Below are 19607 nucleotides of genomic sequence, written 5' to 3'. Positions count from 1 at the left end.
TCTGCAATATTGTATAGGCCAGTAAAAAGGCCTCCCAGGTTATGAATCCTATTCTAAGGTTTCACTGGTTGGATTGGAATAAGATATTTATACTAGAAGAGCCCAATGATATGTCTGGAGTAGGGATTCACATTATGCTAATGGTTGAGTTCACAGCAAAACCATAAGAGCATATTCAAATATATATATATTTTAAATGATGGAATGATAAGTGTGTGATTGTATGTTTGTATCTCTCTCTCTGTGTGTGTGTATATATGTGGCCAGGGTTACTTTGGATCATTTTGCATTTTGGAAAGAATTGATTGGTTTTTTAATGGCACTCTTGTATTGTGTGATGGTGGGGATTAACTGTTGTTGTTGTTAATGGGTGTCAAGTTGGTGACCCTATGAATGAAAAACCTCCAAGCCACCATGTCATCAACAGCATGCCTCAAGGCTTCCCTGATTTATGTTATCCATTTGCAACACAGTCCGCCTTGCATTCTACCAAGAATTATTTCACAAACCCATGAGTACTTTGCTCAGAAGCTAGCAGACAAGACAAGTGTATAATCTTCTTACTTTCCTCCTCAAAACAAAAAGGTTTAAAAAAAATCATAATAGGTATGTCAATATGCACAGGTTTAACTAATAATCTCACATAATCTTGAAAACAGCTCTACTTGCATGTTTTTATAACCACATAAACCTGGTAGTGCAGCGAGTTAAACCACTGAGCTGCTGAACTTACTGACCGAAAGGTCAGTGGTTCGAATCTAGGGAGCGGGGTGAGCTCCTGCTGTTTGCCCCAGCTTCTGCCAAGCTAGCAGTTCAAAAACATGCAAATGTGAGTAGATCAATAGTTACTGCTCCAACAGGAAGGTAACAGTATTCCATGCAATCATGCCGGCCACATGACCTTGGAGGTGTCTACGGACAACACCAGCTCGTTGGCTTAGAAATGGAGATGAGCACCAACCGCCGGTCGGACATAACTAGATTTAATGTCGGGAAGATCTTTACCTTTATCTAAATTGGAATTAATTTAATTCTTGCAGGTCACCTCAATATACCAAGTATCAGGTTTCCTTGTTCAGTGGTAGATAACAGGTTTGTGCAGTAAATGCTAGCAAATTTTTCAACACATGCTACCCAATAACCTTCTATTAACTGCCAAATCATGGTTGAAAAGCTTAGCAAAAGTATTGTGAATATTAAGGCAACAAGGAAATGGGAAGGAAAAAACCTACATGACAACTACTTTAGTCAATTGTAAATCAAGGCAACTGTTTAGTTACATTTGAAAAACATGAAAGGAAAAGTGTTACTTTAAAATTGTGACTATAATACTAATTGTTTTTATGAGGCTTGGAATGACAACTGTAATGATTGCTTTCCAATGTAACTTTCCAAGCACTGAGTGCTTTATTGGATCAGAAGAAATTTAACAGGGTTTATGGAAGTATCATCATTAACAAGATAAATATAATGGTCTTCCAATTTGAAAGAAGGCACAAAGCATGATCTGCCATAATCAAAACATTAGTCATTAAATTCTGTGTGTAAATCCTATTTCTTCTGTAAAGACGCAAGGTTATTTTAGAGTCATATTTAGAACCAAGCCTGGTGAATAATTGCCAGCATATGAGTAGGCAAAATAAATAATGCAGCAGAAATATTTTGTGTTTCATCTATGATCCGCCCAGTTACACGAGCAGGAAGTTTATGAGGCATAGAGCATTGTAACAAGGTACAAGGATACCTAATTTATGGAGTATAAATTATAGCGGTCTTTGAGAATTTTTTAATGAAAAAAATACACCCTGTAATTTAATATGCATCACTCAGTACAGTCAAGGGAACTCTTTCAAAATATATGGTTTCAGAGGAAATATAACTCTTTCTATAAACGAAACTTTCCAGCTTGAAGAGCTTTTGTTTGGAGCCTAGGTCACATGACACCTTTTCAATGTAATTCCCAGTCTCTTGTTAATACTGTTTTCTGTAGCCTTCCAGCTCTATGAAAGATGTTCTGTAAAAATGAAATCTGACTTTTTAAAAAGTTAAGCAATGTACAACGTCAGCAACTAGTATTCTGCAGCAGAAAAAGAACTTGACTTGACAAACACAAGGAAGCTGAACTGAAATCGCTCAGCAGCCAAAACACTCACTGAGGTCTTAGACAACATGCTATCTTTTAACAAAGGTTGTATCTACACAGTAGAATTAATGCCGTTTGACACAACTTTGCGATGCTCGATGCTATATAATCATGGAAATGGTCATTTGGTGAAATATCAGCACTGTTTGCAAGAGATTGCTAAACAAATAATTTTCTGGTCTCAGGGGACCCCTGGCATAAAAATATATTATATCTACAGATTTTTTAAAAAGTTATGCCCCCCGCCCCACCCTTTAGACATGACCTCTCATAGAATCATTATCAACTTGTCATGGAACCCTAGCATTCCAGATAACTCTGGTCCAGAAAAATGTATCTACATGGAAGTTCCCTATAATGGGGTGCTGTCATTGGTTAACTCCTTATAATGAGGAGAGGAGCACCATGCATATAGATAAATATTTATTTTATAGTCAGATACTAGGAATGCTATAGAAAATGTATGAAATGGGATAGGATGGGGAGAGGTAACAGTTTTGTTTTCTTCAAGCCACTGAGTTGGGCCTAACCATTCCACTTCTTTTTCTCCAGCTTAGAATAGAAACCATCCCACTTCCTTTCTTCTCCTAATTTGTACATATGTGTATTGATTTCCACATCTGGATGCATTATATAAATGATCCTAGTGCATATTTCTGACTATTTAGATAATGCATATTTATGTGGTTTGATCTCCAAACCACTGGTTTCTTCTAATCACAAGCAGGATTCACCATGGCATTCAAAATTTGGTTCCTTTAGTATGCATGTCTTGCATAAAACTCAAACAGATGTATTTATCTTATTGTACAACAGAATGATTAAACAGGTTTCATATAATGTTCAGATAAACTGTCACACTGTAATGCATTATATCATCTAGTCCCTATGCCATGATTTTATGGAATGTCTTCAGGAAAATTAATGTGACCCATTGTCAGACTCTCATGGGCGATCACTCGTGGTTGAGTATGATTGTCTTCCAAGAGTAGAGTCTTGGCAGTAGGTCCATAAGTGACTGTGGAGACCTACAGTAGAGTCTCACTTATCCAACATAACCGGGCCGGCAGAACGTTGGATAAGTGAATATGTTGGATAACAAGGAGAGATTAAGGATAAGCCTATTAAACACCAAATTAAGTTATGATTTTACAAATTAAGCACCAAAACATCATGTTATACAACAAATTTGACAGAAAAAGTAGTTCAATATGCAGTAATGCTACATAGTAATTACTGTATTTACGAATTTAGCACCAAAATATCACGATGTATTGAAAACATTGACTACAAAAATGCGTTGGATAATCCAGAATGTTGGATAAGCGAATGTTGGATAAGTGAGACTCTACTGTATTTTGAATTAGTAGGGTCTTTTGCAATGAGAACATAGATTTTCAGATGGAAGGTGGTCACAACAAGTGTTTTCTTGATGTGTCTTCCTCTTGGCACATTTCCCCCTTCGAAATCTGTAGCACCATTGGTAACAGCTCACTTCCAGTTACAATGCTCAAGTGCCAGGGCTTCCCAGTTCCCAGTGTTTATATCATATTTTTTAGGTTAGCTTCAAGCTCACCATTAAATTTATTTTGTTGTCCACTGACTTTCTGTTTTCCATTCATGAGTTAGGAATAAAGTAACTTTCAGACATTCAGACAATGCGGCTTCGCTGTCAGGCTCTACAACAATGACAACAACTATAATAGCTTGTCTACAAGTCTGAGATAAGCATTAAGTCATTAGGTCATTATGCAATTTTACAGAGTATTCTTATTGCCATCCAAGTTTTGCCACTGAATTTCAAGTCCAAATTTGAAACAAAGGGCAAGAACCTAAAAAGTCTGTCAGATCTAGCTAATTTAGAAACTAATGGAAGACATTATTTTAAAGTATTGCAGTCAACACTTTATAATAATAATAATAACAATAATAATAATAATTTTATTTTTGTACCCCACCTCCATCTCCTCGGGGGGACTCGGGCGGCTTACAAATACAAAACAAACATACAATAACATCAAGTGCCAAAAAACCCCGCGCAAATGAAAATTAAAAAGACATAAAATAAAGTCAACAACCAAGATCAAATGTCAAAATTCCAAATAGGGACTTTCTAGAGATATGAAGAAAGGACTCAGGTAACTCACTGAGAAATTGGAGCTGAGCTATGTATAAGCAAAATAATTGATATGCATTTATCAGGAAATAATTTTAAAACAGGAGTAATAAATCAGGAAATGGCTACAGCACTGCTAAAATCCCTGAGGTTTAAAAAAGGTTGGAAAAATGGGAGAGGACTTACCAGGAATCATGTAAAATTCCTAAAATAAAGTGGAAGGTGGATGACAAGGAAACAAGAAATTTCCCAGGAACACATTTGGAAGTATTAGACATATACTTTGAGTATATGTCTACAACTAATAGTTCAATAAAAGCATTAATATCTGCCCAAAGTCCTCTTTTAAATAATGTCATTTGGGCCAGCAAATGAATGCTGATTTACTTCATTGCAACTCTTCTGTTTTGATAAATGTTACAGTCAAAGGATGGCTCAGTAATTTTATTGTTTGTACCTGTAATGGCAGTTTGGGTTTTTCAAAAGGACAGTGTTTTTCTTTTTAAATATTTTATTTCTTTCATTCAAGACCTTAACTGATCCCCCCTAAATTGGTAAAATGTCACACTAGTGAAATAACTTGATAACTCAAACGCACAGGTGATTTTCCTTAATTGTGAAACAGTAAATGTATGAATGTATAACATCAGTCAGTAGTCTAGCCCTGTTCTGGTATAGAATTGAACTTCCAGTGGCTTCTTTCTGAATTCCTTATGAAAAACTTTGCATGAATGGGTGAAAATTCTTACTGTATTTTCCATCTGTTTTCCAGGTACTTAAAGAATGTATTCCTTCTTTAATTAGTCACCTAAGAGACCCCCATCACAATGACCTCATCCTAAATATACTGATAGAAATATCGGACTATGAACCAGAAGTATTGGCTGATTTGCTTCCTGTATTGAAAGAGATTGGAGACAGTTTTCCAAATCTGATTGGACAAACAGCAAAGATCTATGGAGCTGTTGGACATGTTGATGAGGTATGGAATATGTTGCCTGGGAAGAACCAATTTCAGAAACTTTTAGCTATGCTGTCCTTTAATAGTGCCAACATAAGGATATCACCAGCCAGGATAAAGCCAAGGAGACAGAATAGTTGAATTGCATCATCTTTGAACATCCATGGCTTTTTTAAACGATTGACCAAAAATGTAGCCTATGGGGTTATTATTATTATTATTATTATTTACTCTATTTATACCCCACCTTTCTCCCCATGGGGGGGACACGGCTGCTAATAATCCCACACTTTGGTCATAGTTTTAAAAGTGCAATAAAAATTAAATATACAGTATGGATTAAAGTAAAAAACATATTAAAATATAATAAATACACTTAAAATAGCCTTTAAAATCCCCCCCCCCAGAATCCCACCCACATTTCCCCATAAGCATGCCCCTTATGCTTCTTCAATTGTCTGCTGGCAGAAGAAGGTCTTGATACCTATTTTATTTCATAATTTTTATTAATTAAAAAATCTAATAGCACCAAATGCTTATACCCTACAACCTGGAAAACTCACAGCAAATGCTTATACCCAGAAAAGAATACAAAGCTCATGCAATGACCAGAATCATATTCAGATTTTTCTTTTTATGACAAAGCAAATCAGGAAGAAGAGACAGAACACTGACAGACAGCTAGTCACTCTCTTTCATTTAGATGTAACCAAAATCCAAGGTGCTTTCAGAGTGAAAAGTAAGCTACCTGCTTTTCCATTTTCAGAGTTCAGTTAAACTCTTTTTATCATCTCCATGGAAAAGAGAATATTGGTTATGTGCCTAAATCAGGAGTTGGAGCAGGGCACAAATCCATATTTTGTAAAGGCTGAGAGGTGACACTCATTGTTTGAAAAGACAAACTCTCAATGCCACTAATGCTTTAAACCAAATCAGTTTTGCTTCATTAAAAAAAGATCATAAGCAGGATTCACCATGACATTCAAAACGAGTACATGCAACTTCAGTAAGGAGGTCTTGTGCCTGCAACTTTGACAGGAACATTATCCTTGCCCTAAAGTTGTGACTGGAGTACTACTGCCCTAAAAGTGTGGAGAGCTTATCATCTACCTGCAAAAAGGCAAAATATCTCAGATGGAGGCATACAAAGAACTACTGTGTCCTAAAATGTAAAAGATCTCTTTTCACCTAGTGATAACCTCATCACTATAGGAACAGCGCCATGCCATTGTGGATAAGAAATTCATAGCACAGGCTTTTTCATGTGGTCTCAGAACAGATTAAAGTAATAGAAAATGAAAACACTGGCCATCTGTTGGGAGCACTTTGATTGTATGTCCCTGCATGGCAGGGTGTTGGACTGGATGGCCCTTGTAGTGTCTTCCAACTCTACGGTTCTAACCTGTATTCTGCTCTCTGAAAGCAAAATGCTGTGTGTCACTTTCATGCAGAGTATCCTAATAAAGGCTCTTCGGGAAGCAATTCTGACCCAGATCTGACCCACCTAGGGGAAGTGCAGTGTGCTTATTTCCATACTGTGCTTTTCCTGGCATGGGTCATTTCTGAACCAGAACCAGTGCTTTCATGTAAGAAGCCCAGGGGATCTTTTCGTTGATTCCTGTGAGAACATCAGGAGTTGTTCCCTAACCATATGTTGGGCCTGCTTTCACTGTGTTAACAGCACTTTCAGTTCCTGCGGTTTAGCTGTTAGGCTATTTAATCCTCTCCAATGCCTCGTAGCCTTCAGGCAAGGCAGCTGGAAGGGGGCAATAATACTGTAACAAGCTTTATTTCTGTATGTGCATAATGGATTATCTCACAAGACAATTAGTATTTGGTTTTGCTTGATTGTTGAAGATAGTTGGTCAGTAGTAGATCACTCCTCCACTGTGGTTTTTTGGGGGTTATATCTCAATGAAGGGGAAGAAGAAGAAGTGTGTGTTTTGGCAGCTGGATGGAGTATGTTTTGTTCTTTTGATGGTCTTGATCTTATTTTAGGAATAGGCATTGCCTGTCTGTAGAGGGATCAATAACTGTTGGCCACCATCCCCTTTGCTTAAACCCACTGTAGAGCAACATTACATGGTCTGTCGGCTTTGATTCTGTATTCCTGCATGGCAGCGGGTTGGTGACAGTTTCTGGTAGTCTTGTATGTGGTTCCTGGAGTAGTTTAGTGATTGAGTATTTGGATCTAACATGGAACAAAACCCTCCCTGATATATGTGTGTGTATTAAAACTCTTCTACATGTTTTCCATCTAAAAACTAATTGTCATGTTCATCTACAAGACTGGTATTTGGTGTTATGGGCAATTTTATCATGTGATTGTGTGTGTGTTTCTCTCTATATATACAAGCATGAAGGGAATGAGTTACAGTTATAACCTTTAAATACATTTTTTTTAAAAGCAGGAACCTGTATTTTCAAGTTTTATTGGATAAATTGACCCCCTCACCAACTCCATTAATTTCCTCTAATAGTAAAGGGTCTGTCACTGCAACAGTTAAACAGGAAAATATTTATTTAAAAACACAACAGAACCCTCCCCTCAAAATAAAAACCTACCTCAAGGGCCACATGTAACTTAACTAGAGCGTAGAATATTGAGGGAAGTTGAATGTCAGGTTTGGCATTTTCCTCTCTTCGTATTTTATGATCTGACATGAAACACGAAGATTGAATTATTATTGGGATTTTGACCCTGGACATATTTGTGGACAATATTATTCCTCTTCATATGTATCTTGCTTCACCCCATAATGTGTCTTGAGTATCCTGTAGAATGAACTGTGATACTTTGTTCTGCAGACTGTCATGTGGTGGCTTACAGACAGTATCTACAAATAATAAATCTTGCTTTATGAGAATGTAGCCATTGGCAGAACTAACTGAAATATTGTAAGCTTTCTGATAAATGACCTGCCTTCAGACTTGAAGTTTCACTTCTGATGGCTGTTGCAAGAGAAAGTCTAAAGTAATTCAGTAAGACTTTATCAAGATATTTGTAGAGTGTGTTAGACACGGTCTTTAATATAATGTATATAATAGGGGCATAGTAAAATGAAAAGGAACTTGACTAAAAAACTACATGTGTCTTTGTGGCATAGCTTTTGATGACATTGCCTTTCCGGTGGTTTGGCATTTAATATTGAGGGCATGATCCAGGGCAGAGTTAAATGTGTTTAATGCCATAGAAATCGATAGAACATACTTAAATGTGTGCTGGATTTGTGCCAGAGACCTACCTTTCTTTAATGGCTGGAATAGAAGTTCAGTTTTGAGAAGAGTGGAAAATAATATCCTCTGTTCCTGCAAAACTGCAGGACTGCTAAATGATTGGAAGCATACTGGCCATTACATAATTACTTTTAAAATAAAATGTCCCTAAAATGTGTTAATAGGGTACTTGCTCTCCTCATGTATGCACTGTGAGAAATTGCAACAAATCCACGCCTTTAGTATTTCGAACTGTGCTTGCAGATTTCCAAGTGAAACCGAAGCTCTGTATTCCAGTGCCAATTGAGTGCTAACATTATATCCTTTTTCCTGTTTCCTTGAATGTGTGTTGAGATCTCTTTAAGTGTTTACTTGATGTTGCTAGCTATCTTATTTGCATTGCCCATTTAAACATCCTTTCTCAAATTACTGTTAATTTGTAAGAATTAAATCATTTATTCTGACCAATCAATACTGGAGGGGGGATTGAAACATCAAATAAAATGAAGGGTTAGGAAGTCTATCAGTTTTTGTCTACAGATGTCTTGAGATGATGCCTTAAGTTGTTTACACAGAGATTGTGTGTCGTGGGTATTTGACACTCCAAAAGCTGTATGAAATGTAGTGAAAAACAAGCATGGACAATATAGATCCTCAATTTACACTGCCTTGGGAGATATGGCTATATATTTAGGTTTGTTTGTTTGCTTTTCCATTTTATGGACTGTCAAGAACATTATTCCCCTTAACTAGATCTTAAGCTCTCGAAAGACTAGAACTAGTATAACTGTTAGTAAACATTTGCATGCTTTCCCCTAAACTATAGCTGCATCCTTTATCTGCATGTACCTTAGATTAGTATTAATATCTAATAGGGAAGGTATATCTTGATTTTTCTGCCCAAGAGAAGTTTAGAACAATGAAGTCAGGAATTGTTTTTCTTGCAGTGGTGGGAATGTGCACTGTTTTTCTATGAAGTTTGCACCGCTTGCTCAGAAGATTATGTAGTTTTTTTAGAAACTTCAGTTTTCAGCACTGAAGCTGAAAACTGCACAGTATTCTTCACAGAAGGGAAATATCACACTTTCAGGTTGACAAAGAGTGCGAGCCTTCAACAACACAGTGCAACCTGTAACTCATGCCATGTAACATTTGGTTTACACAGCGTTCAAACTGGCAAAGGCAGTGGGGGGGGGGGGGGAGTTTAGGTTTTTACATCAAAGATGAGCAGCTTTTGAAATTCCTATGAACTTTTCAAAAATTGTTGAGACAGAAACAAAAGAAATGTTTCTGTAAGCTGTAAGAGCTTTTGACATGGCCTTTTTTTTCCTTCCTATACAAGTTTCTTAAGGAGACAGGAAGTCCAAATCCAACCCATTCTGGAAATTTCTGAATTTCTGTTCCATTCCTAGTGTTTGTAGACTAAAAAAACAACAACAACATATTTTAGCATGTAATTGTGATATATATGGATTCCTGTACAGACAAACAACATGAATTTTTCCTACATGTGTTTTCTATCCAAAAATCTCTTTCCCCATCTCTCTCTCTCTATATATATGCAGATATACATTAATTGTGGAAAACTATACATCTTCTGAAGACAAAAACAATGTGTGTTTTGTGCAAATTAATCTTTCCCAGCAGCATTCCAAATACAGATTGTGACAGCAGATTGTGCAAAAACAATGACCAGGAAGAAAAAAATGTAAAATTATTTGTTCTTGCATGCAGCAACAACATAAACAAAGATTGACCTCCCAACTATTGATGCAACTTTGGGCAAGGTTCTTATTCCTAGAACCCACCTTGTGATAGATATGTAAACCGGTGCTTCATAATTATATATACTTGAGGGAAACCATGGCTGTTTCACCAGCAAACGTATGACAAAATATTGTTTTCAAGTATGGTGGTGATATGAAAAGCCCTGCCATCTATGTAATTTGTGTTTTGTGTAGGTTTACATGGATGCTGCCAAATATGAGGCAGATCCAGCGAAACATGATCAGAGTTTATCTGACACAGTAGGCTTTCATGCCTCCTCTCTTTTGCTTCAACCCCCCATTTCTCCAACAGCATGGGATGTGGCATAGCAAGAGGCAACAGCTGAATAAGAATTGGCAGGGGGTTTTGTATAAGCAGAAATTCTGCCCACTCAGGCAAAATATACTTTGGACTGAAGCCTAGATATAAGAAATTAGCTTCTTATATTAAGTTATTTAGGTGATATGCAGCTTGAAGAAAGGATTGCCTTGCTGTCCGTGGAAGCCAAAAATGATTGTAACCTCTTTTTATTCCAGAATGGCTTCTGTTCATTGAAAGAAACTATAGGGCTGTTGTTCTTGGGCTTTGGTTTGTTTTTGATTCCTATCTGTAATAAATGGTTCCCCATTTTGCCCATTTGCTAATAGTAAGTTCTGTGTTTAGAGCATGGACTTGATATCCCAAAACATATTGACCTGCTTACATCACGGCGGATACTATTTCTAATCCAGTAAATACGGCATTTTGTTTGGTCACAGTCCCATCATGATAAATTGCCATTCTGATCCCTAGCCAAAGGCTCAGTTTAGATTTTCCTGAATCTTAGGCAGGAGCTTTAATAGGGTATGGCTGACAGACAGTGGGCTGAGTGCCATCTAACTCTGCTTGCTTCTCCCCTGTGGAAGGAGAGAGGCTTGGGAAGAAGAGAGCTCAGAACCAAAACTTAAAGACGCTAATAGTCTGCCTGGATTTACCATTTGTCTTCTGTGATGCTTAACTTTCTTCCAGCAGTCAGAAGAGGGGGAGCAAAACCTGGAAATCTTTCTTAAAAAAAACCCAAAAACGTTCAGAATCCTACAGTCAGTATGATCGTGGCTCGGCTGGCTAGGTATCTTGGTATTTACTCTTCAGAAGGGACATTTTCCACATGATAGAACTCCCTAATAGAACTGAAGACAGAGACCATCATTTCCCCCTCACTTTGGAGATAAGAGGAGGGAACACCAGAGTAGTAGCAGCTGGTAGCTCAGAGAGATGGTGTAAAGGCTGGAAGTTGAAGGGAGGTGAAGCCAGAGAGCTGGACAGATCCCTCCTCCTCTAATGCCACTGCTGCTAGAGGCAATGATAAGAGGTGGACATGTTGGCAAAACACTGCCATGCTGAAAGATCAGCAGGGATGGCAAAGGCAACGGGACATGAATGGCCTGTGAGGCAATGGGGTTGCCTGGCTCCTGGCTCACCGGGAAGATTAAGGGGTTGATGATTCAGGATGTTGAGGCACCAAGTCATCACAAAAGGAGGCTCTTGAGTGGGAACAGCAGTAGGGAACAGGAGCTTCTGGGGCCTTCAAAGAGCAAGACATTTTTGCAGCAGGGACTGTAGGGTGGGTTGATGTTTCTTTTAAGTTCTCCCTTTATGGACTGAGACAAGAGATTTCAATTCCAGGAAAACCTAAGAAAAGCAGCAACCCCCTAGACCTTTAACATCATAATGCAGAAGTCCCAAAGAGGCACCACCGTCACCATTTTCCTGCCCATGTTACATTGATTTCTGTATAAGTGGAGCCAGGTTTTTGGGTTGATTTTTGTCAAAATTTCGCAATGTACACATAAATATCTATACTAACATCCTTGTAATGTGTCTTCTGAAGTAATCCTATATAATTATGCAATATCTAACACATTTTTGACAAACACAAAGCCACTTTTTTCATTTGCCCCTGGCCAAACCTTACAAACATAAGTGTTCACAAAAATCTGTGCGCTCAAACATCCATTGGTGGGAACACTCATGAAAAAGACACAGGCTTATAGCTCCTTTCAGATTTTTATATTTCAAATTTGTGTGTGTGTGTGTCAGGAGCAACTGGAGTTGCTTCTGGAGTGAGATAATTGGCCATCTGCAAGGACGTTGCCCAGGGGACGCCCGGATGTTTTGATGTTTTACCATCCTTGTAGGAGGCTTCTCTCATGTCCCCGCATGGAGCTGGAGCTGATAGAGGGAGCTCATCCGCACTCTCCCCGGGTGGGATTCGAACCTGGCAGCTTTCAGGTCAGCAACCCAACCTTCAAGTCACAAGGCTTTTATCCCCTAGGCCATCGGAGGCTCCTTATATTCTATATTTCAAATAGAATTAATGCATGGAAAGATCTGTGGCTGCTACATATATAATGAAGATCTTTAGAGAGATCTGCAATTCATTGTAGCTCCCAAATTGCATGACTTGACAACAATAATTTCAAAATCATTCACTGATTATTATTTTTATCAAATGGTCAAATAAATAGCAATGTCTAATGAAACCTTAAAGATGCTTCAGTTGAAAGCAGACTCAACGTATTAGAAAGTGTCTAATGATGTAGATTTATTGCAGAGGGTGTCATTAGGTGAGCAAGGCTCATTACATTCCTTGGCATTTAGCATTCTGAAGAATCTGCAAAAAAGACTAAGTGCCATTTCACAAAACTGATTCTCCATCTATTTCTAGTTGAATTTTTGGAAAATGTCAGAATGACATTGGTTTTCTGCCAACTGTAATTTACATATATATGTACGTTTTTAGTTTTATATGACAAAGGCAGGAAACATTTGAAGATTGGTGACAGGAACTGGCAAAACAGCTCCAGCTCCATGATGAAATGTTGAACCTGAATGTCTGAAAATACTTATAGTCTAACATTGATAACTAGAATGCCAGAGGCAGGTCTTAAAGAATGGCAGGAGAGTTTCCTCCCATTTTATCCTGTCAGATTTGCTAAGCTCTAAACAGCCTATGCTTAAATTTTTTTATCTGCGGTGAGCAAAATGATATTTCCTTCTAATATATCTGCTTAAATGTTAGTCTCCAGCATTCTATCTTTTTGCCTGCCTCATTACTCTAAATGGTTCTGACATGCTGACTTAGCAGAGTGTTCAGTTACAGACTGGCTGAGCCATTAACAACGCTTATTTGAAGGGATGACATAGATTGGGCACTTGCATTACCAGGTCCAGTTTCTGTGACATCCGGAAGACCTTTCACTGGATACTTAAAAATATTTATGGAAGTGGAAGGAGAACAGCAATGGTGTACCCACCAGCACTAGTCACCCTCTTCTATAAAAAACAAAAAGTAGTGAGCAATGTGATTTTATAAGCAGCTCAAATGATTAGTTAAAAACTTGAGTTAGACATTAGCATAACAAATAGATTTGGCCTTGCCATATTCTCCTGCTCTTATACTCTTATTTGTTTAAATTTGCAAAGTGTTGAGTTATTTTGAATAGACAGTACTTTACTATACTGACTGGGCTGCTTTTTAAATATTAACATAGCACTTCACTTGAATTAGTCCCAATAATATCTAAAAATTCTCATTCATGGCAATGCAGTTAGAATGTTTAATTATTTATATTGCTCCATTTTTGCATATATGAAAGGTGGAAAAGAAGATTTGCAATCAGAATTGGGGTGGTTGGATGAGTGAGTGGAATTTCAATTTCAGTTATTAAATACTATCATTCTGTCCCTTTTAAATCTTATCCAAAATTCAAGTAGCCATTACTACATCCACAACCCTTTAGTTGGGATTGATAAGGTCTGGGTTCTCATTTTAATTTATATTCATGAAAAAAATTACAGGCAAAATGTGGGAATTTTGTTTTTTATTTATAAACAATGTTTCCAAATATAACTGAGTGCAGAGGGGCTCAAAGTACACTCACAAAAACCTGCAATTCATTTAGTCACTCCAAACAATATATCAATGAATATTTAATTTATAATTAGCATAATGACAACATGAAAGTCTCAACCTAACAGAAGCAAAATGACCCAATGTAAGGAATTTGGACAATTTTTATTATATTGGGGGGAACAACACATAAATACAGATTGTTAAAGAAAGCACAAATAAAGATAGCTGATAAATAGCAAACTGAAGTTACCCGACTTTCATGGAAACTTATAAACACTTTGTGCAGTCCAGATACAAGAAAGATCATCCACCTGTTCACCACCCCTTAGGACACAGTGAGCAACTGCATGCTGACTGAAGACTAGTTTCCCATCTCCTTACTACATATGTGCAGATTAAACATCAAGAACCATAAGAAGAGAGAGTTAGGAGACTTTGGAGTTGGCCATCACCTGTTACCACATGGGTAGCTGATCAATATGAAGGCCAACTAGGGCACATTGCCACTTGAGAATTACCACGTCAACTGCCTGACTCGGTGTTATGGAATCATGGGAATTTTAACTTTACTAGGTCTTTAGCCTTCTCTGTGTTTCACCAGGCTACAACTCCCATGAATTGCCATTGAGCATAGAAGTTTAAATGGTGTCAGGCAACATTAATTCTACTGCATAGATGCACACTTTCAGTGTAGAGTTACTACTTATATGTTCATAATGTTAGTATTTTTTTCATGGCCTTTTTCAAAGCTTATGTAGCTCTTGGTGATTTTATACCATACAGAAATTTTCTTTTAAAATACAAACAAACCTTTAAAAATCCACTAATGTGTGATCTTTTGATGTTATTTACTACACACAAGATACGACAGGATCTGAATGTAAACCAAAAGACAGCTGGCCTGTAAAAAATGAAGTATTTTGCAAAAATAAATAATTGGAATACCTATTAAAAATAATGAGCTAATCTAGCATGGTAATTTAATTACAAGTATTTCATGAGAAGAAAAAAGTAAACAATTAAATTTTTATTGTAGTGTCTAGTTCAGAAACACAAACCATAAAATGGTTTCTACCCACACATGTAACTTTGTGACTTCTTTCTTATCATTCTAGTGATTCATCTCCTCCAGTGAATAACTTCTTTCCAAAATTGTCTGGTCAATTTGTTAGAAAAAACACCAATAACTTGTGTGGGAGCAAGCATGGTGTAATGGTTTGAGTGATGAAGTAGCACTCTGAGAAACTAGCACTTATATCCCTGCTCAGGCATGCAAACCTCTTGGGGACCTTGAGCAAATCATATTCTTTTAGAGGCCATCTACATGGGCCATAAATCCTGGGCCGATCTGAACCACAGCTGCTTCGGAATAGCCCTGGATTCTGCCATGGTGTTTAGGTATGCTCTTGAAGCATGGCAGTGCTATCCAGTTGGGTCAAATGGGCAGTTTACCCCCCTCTTTGCCTTTCACCTTTGTTCACTTTTGCCTTTGTTGGTGTTTGTCAGCTCAGTGGGAGGTACAGAGGTCTAGAGAGCACTTGGCTGTCACTGGGCACTTTTATCAAAATCAACAAAGGGGCCCATGCAACTTGGAGAGGAGATGGGAAATGAGAGGAGCAACCCCCCCCCCCCTTCTTCAAGTCATTTGGGCATGTTTTCTGGCACAGACTAAAGTGGTCAGCAAGGTCTACAGCCTTTCCAGAGCTCCATGGCCACTGCTGAGGTGACAAATAATGACAAAGGTAAGTGCCATCCCATTTTCTCTGTGCTGCAGGGCACAGGAAAAGCTGGAAGATGGTATTGGTTCATGTGAACAGTGGGGCTGGTTCCAAATCAGAATTGGTCAAGCTGTTTGTTTACACACACACCGACTGTAGTGCAAGACTGCTCCAGAGCTTCCAGGTTAGCTGGTTTTGGTCCACATAAATCCCTGGATATCATCTGGATGCCAAAGAGTGACTTCTGGTCCACTTTGGAGTGTGTGGGCCAAGTAGACACATTCTTAGCCTCCGGAGAAGGTGAGGGGAAACAGCCACTGAACAAAATCTTGTCAACACACCATGACAGGCTGTCTTAGGTTCACCATAAGTAAAAAGCAAACTATGTTTTGTTCATCTATCATTCTGATTTATGGAAACAATGAGTTTTAGCAGGTTCAAGACAACTAAACTTATTCAAGAAGATTTCATGGTTTTTTAGGATCTTTGATTTCATGGATTTTTATTGTGCATCCAAATCAGCTCTATTCAGTTCTAGATTTGAGAGTCTTCGTCTAAATATGGATGTTATTATTCAAAGATCAGCATGATTGTGAATATTAGAAACAAGAAAATTATTGTGTACCGTGCTAATTGGCTGGCTATCTAGGGCACCATCTACCTTGCCATGTAATCCAGTTTCTGAATGTAGATTAACTGCATTGAGCTGGATTATATGACAGTGTAGATTTCTATAATCTATTTCAAATCAGTTTATTTGCATTCTGAAACTGGATTGTATGGCAAGGTAGATCCAGCCTCAGATGTGTCTACCATTCCCTCAAATTCTCATGTATTGCAAAAAGACATATCTGTAACACTTGAAGGAACAAGTTTTATTAGTATTTTATTAGATTATTGCATAGTTGTTGTTGTTGTTTTTTACTGTTCACTACTTCTGCTATCAGTGACGGCTGGTGGCCTTCATGTGAGTAGAAAAGTGAATCCACTCTGCTTTTTAGTCTGAAATGTAAAGGAGTTCTCCAGGGTGCTGAAGCTGTATTTGTAGGGGTTTCAGCCACAGATAATACTCTGGCCATTACATTTTCCACAGGTTGTAGCTTCCAAAAATACATCAAAGGCACTCACACATGTAGCAACTTTGTGGTAATTAAGGCTTGGGTCACTGCGGCCAAATTAATCTTCTTAGGACAGAGTTTATCTGGACCTGAGAAAAGGCAAAGAGCCATTTCACTCCATGCAATTATATAACTATGATTCCATTGCTAAGTTGCATCACATTCCATAGGGTTTGTAGGTCAGACATAACATTTCAAGTAGCCTTCCCTAAATGGCAAATCCCGGGATCACAAGATGAAATAACGGCAGTTCAAGTGGAGTCTTACTGCTATAATTTTTTCATGTGAAATAGCATAGGCATAGCAACCCAAGCTGAAAACCCTGTCTTCAGGGTCAGAACAGAACAGAACATTAATGGCCAGCTGCATTCCTGTGGGTTCTAGTGAAACCTACATGTGACTAGTTGGATCTATGTCATGTCCAGTAAGTAAATGTTTGTGCTAAACTATAATGTAATTCGTTTCCTGCTTTCTGTAAACTGACTAAAGCCTGATTGAAGACATTTGGCTGGCCCAAGCAGCTGGGTTGCATGTCTGGAAAGGTGCACCAGGAATTATTTGAGACTCTCAAAGATTCATAGTATATACTTTATATTTTGTTGCTTCTGTAGTGATTTTAGCCTTGCACTCACCTTTTGAAAAGGCAATCAAGCTGGTAAATACAGAGCAGGGAAATATCCTTTGGGTTTATTTGTGCTCAATGTCTGTTCCTAAGCTAAATGGCACCCTTTTAATTGATTTTCCTAGGTGTCTCTATTGCAGAAATCTTGACACTATGTTGGGCCTATTGACTCCAGAGTAAAATCAGCTCTCTTTCCTTATATTTTCTGATGTAGCTAAATAAAGTATTTTATTTAGTGTTTTAGTACTTTGTTGTTTACATAATTCGTCTGTCAATAAATGTAATTGTATGTCATAAAATGTAAAATCTGCTTCCCATAATGCAGATAAACTTACTTACATTCAAACTTAGAAAACAGTTGTAACCAAAAGTGATGCAAACTTCACTTTTACCCAGAGATTTTTTATTTTAGGCCAGCTAAATCTCATTGCTATTAAGCTGAATAGCTGCTTTCTTTTTACTTTTCTTTTTACATATTAATGACTTGTCCTATACTTACATATTTTAGTGTTATTGGAGAAAGCTGTAGACAAGAAGCAAAATGTAGCACTTGTGGATTCTTTCCAGCAGGATCAAAGCAAGAAAGCATGGATGGAAACTTCTCCTAGCAATTGTTTCTACTACAAATATTGTTTGGAAACAAATTTGCTTTTTAAATGTTAATTAAGCTCTTGTTTATGTCTTGATTTGTCTGGCCCAAAAGACATAGGAGAGATATGGGAGGGGGAGAGATGGAATGGAAACACACAACTTTCTAAATATATAAGCTGCTTTTTCAATGCAATGACTTCCTCTTGTGAAGCCCCGTTTCAGAAGATTGATATAGCTATGGAAGTGGAGGGCTCCATGCACAAGCAATTAGAAGGCACTCTGCAGCTCATCCATCTTACTCTCATGAACAGGAAAATGATGCAAGAAGCCATGGAAAAAACGGGAGACGGTTGGGAGGATGTAATTTTGTGAAACTCCCATAAAATTCAGTGAAAGAAGCAAGAGAATGTCACAATAAAAGCCTTGACTGCAAATGCCAGATATCTTGTTGCTATTGCAGTTTCAAATCAATAAATAGCAACTATTCTGCAGCATTTACATTGGCAGTGGGGAGTCTGTGGCCCTCCAAATGTTGAGGTTTCTCAGCTATATTATGTCCTATTGATTCTTCTCATGCCACTGTTCCAGAGAACTGACAGTAAAGTCCCCCCCAATCATCATATATTACGTATCTGAACTGACCCATATTTTTTGCTCATTTTACCCACAAGAAGGTATATAGCCAGATTTTTTGCATCTTTTTCCAAACCTGATCACTACCAACAAGTCGTCTATATATGGAAATCTGCACAGAGCATGAGGACAAATCTCACAGCTGGAGGAAACTGTTTTCTAAATATCCTCTTCCACTAGGAGGTAATAGACATAGCCTTAAGTAGAACCTAGCTCTAAAATAAGAATACCCATTACTGAAGCACTATCATGAGTACCAGGAAGTTTGATAACTGTTATCTCAATGGGATAAGGCAACTACAAACTGTCACTGAAAAGCAGATAGCACCAACAGTCTTGTTGATTCGTTTCAGAAAGGGACCAGACTAAGAGTTCATCATGACAAGACATTGATGTTGATTCCTACTAGGTAGACAATTTGCAGTACCTTTTGAAACTCTTTGAGATTAATCTGTCTTCACATACTGAGATATGTTTTGATATTTTTCTACTAGAAATCTAATTCATCACTATGTTCCTTCTCAGAGAAAGCATTGAATAACTTTAACAATATGATTTTCATTTTGAGAAAATCCTAGAAAGCAGTGCGGTTTTTAAAGACAGTTTGCAATGCAGGATTTATTCTATGTAAAACTCTCACATTGGTGATTTGCATACAACACAGAATTTTCTGCACAGGTAACATCATTTGGGGAGCCTCCGGTGGTGTAGCGGGTTAAACCGCTGAGTTGCTGAACTTGCTGACCAAAAGGTCGGTAGTTTGAATCTGGGGAGTGGGGTGAGCTCCCACTGTTAGCCCCAGCTTCTGCCAACCTAGCAGTTCGAAA

The 19607-nt window shown here is 37.8% G+C and overlaps 1 protein-coding gene across 5 annotated transcripts in view; it reads left to right on the top strand.

Annotated features, from left to right (window-relative positions):
• The window catches only part of veph1 (ventricular zone expressed PH domain containing 1), a 150524-nt gene that overhangs the window by 54564 nt on the left and 76353 nt on the right, over positions 1-19607 (top strand). For all 5 annotated transcript variants that reach the window (XR_010004783.1, XM_062976703.1, XM_062976704.1 and 2 more), the window contains one exon: positions 5032-5241. Coding sequence is in view for 4 of the 5 variants with exons in the window: in XM_062976703.1 (XP_062832773.1) it covers positions 5032-5241 (210 nt within the window). In the remaining variant the exon portion in view is untranslated. The remainder of the gene's footprint in view (positions 1-5031; positions 5242-19607) is intronic.

This window comes from Anolis carolinensis, chromosome 3 (assembly GCF_035594765.1).
Source record: "Anolis carolinensis isolate JA03-04 chromosome 3, rAnoCar3.1.pri, whole genome shotgun sequence".
In the NCBI taxonomy this organism is placed as follows: domain Eukaryota; kingdom Metazoa; phylum Chordata; class Lepidosauria; order Squamata; family Dactyloidae; genus Anolis; species Anolis carolinensis.
The sequence above is the reverse complement of the archived record's forward strand: the minus strand, read 5'-3'. Positions and strand labels throughout refer to the sequence as shown.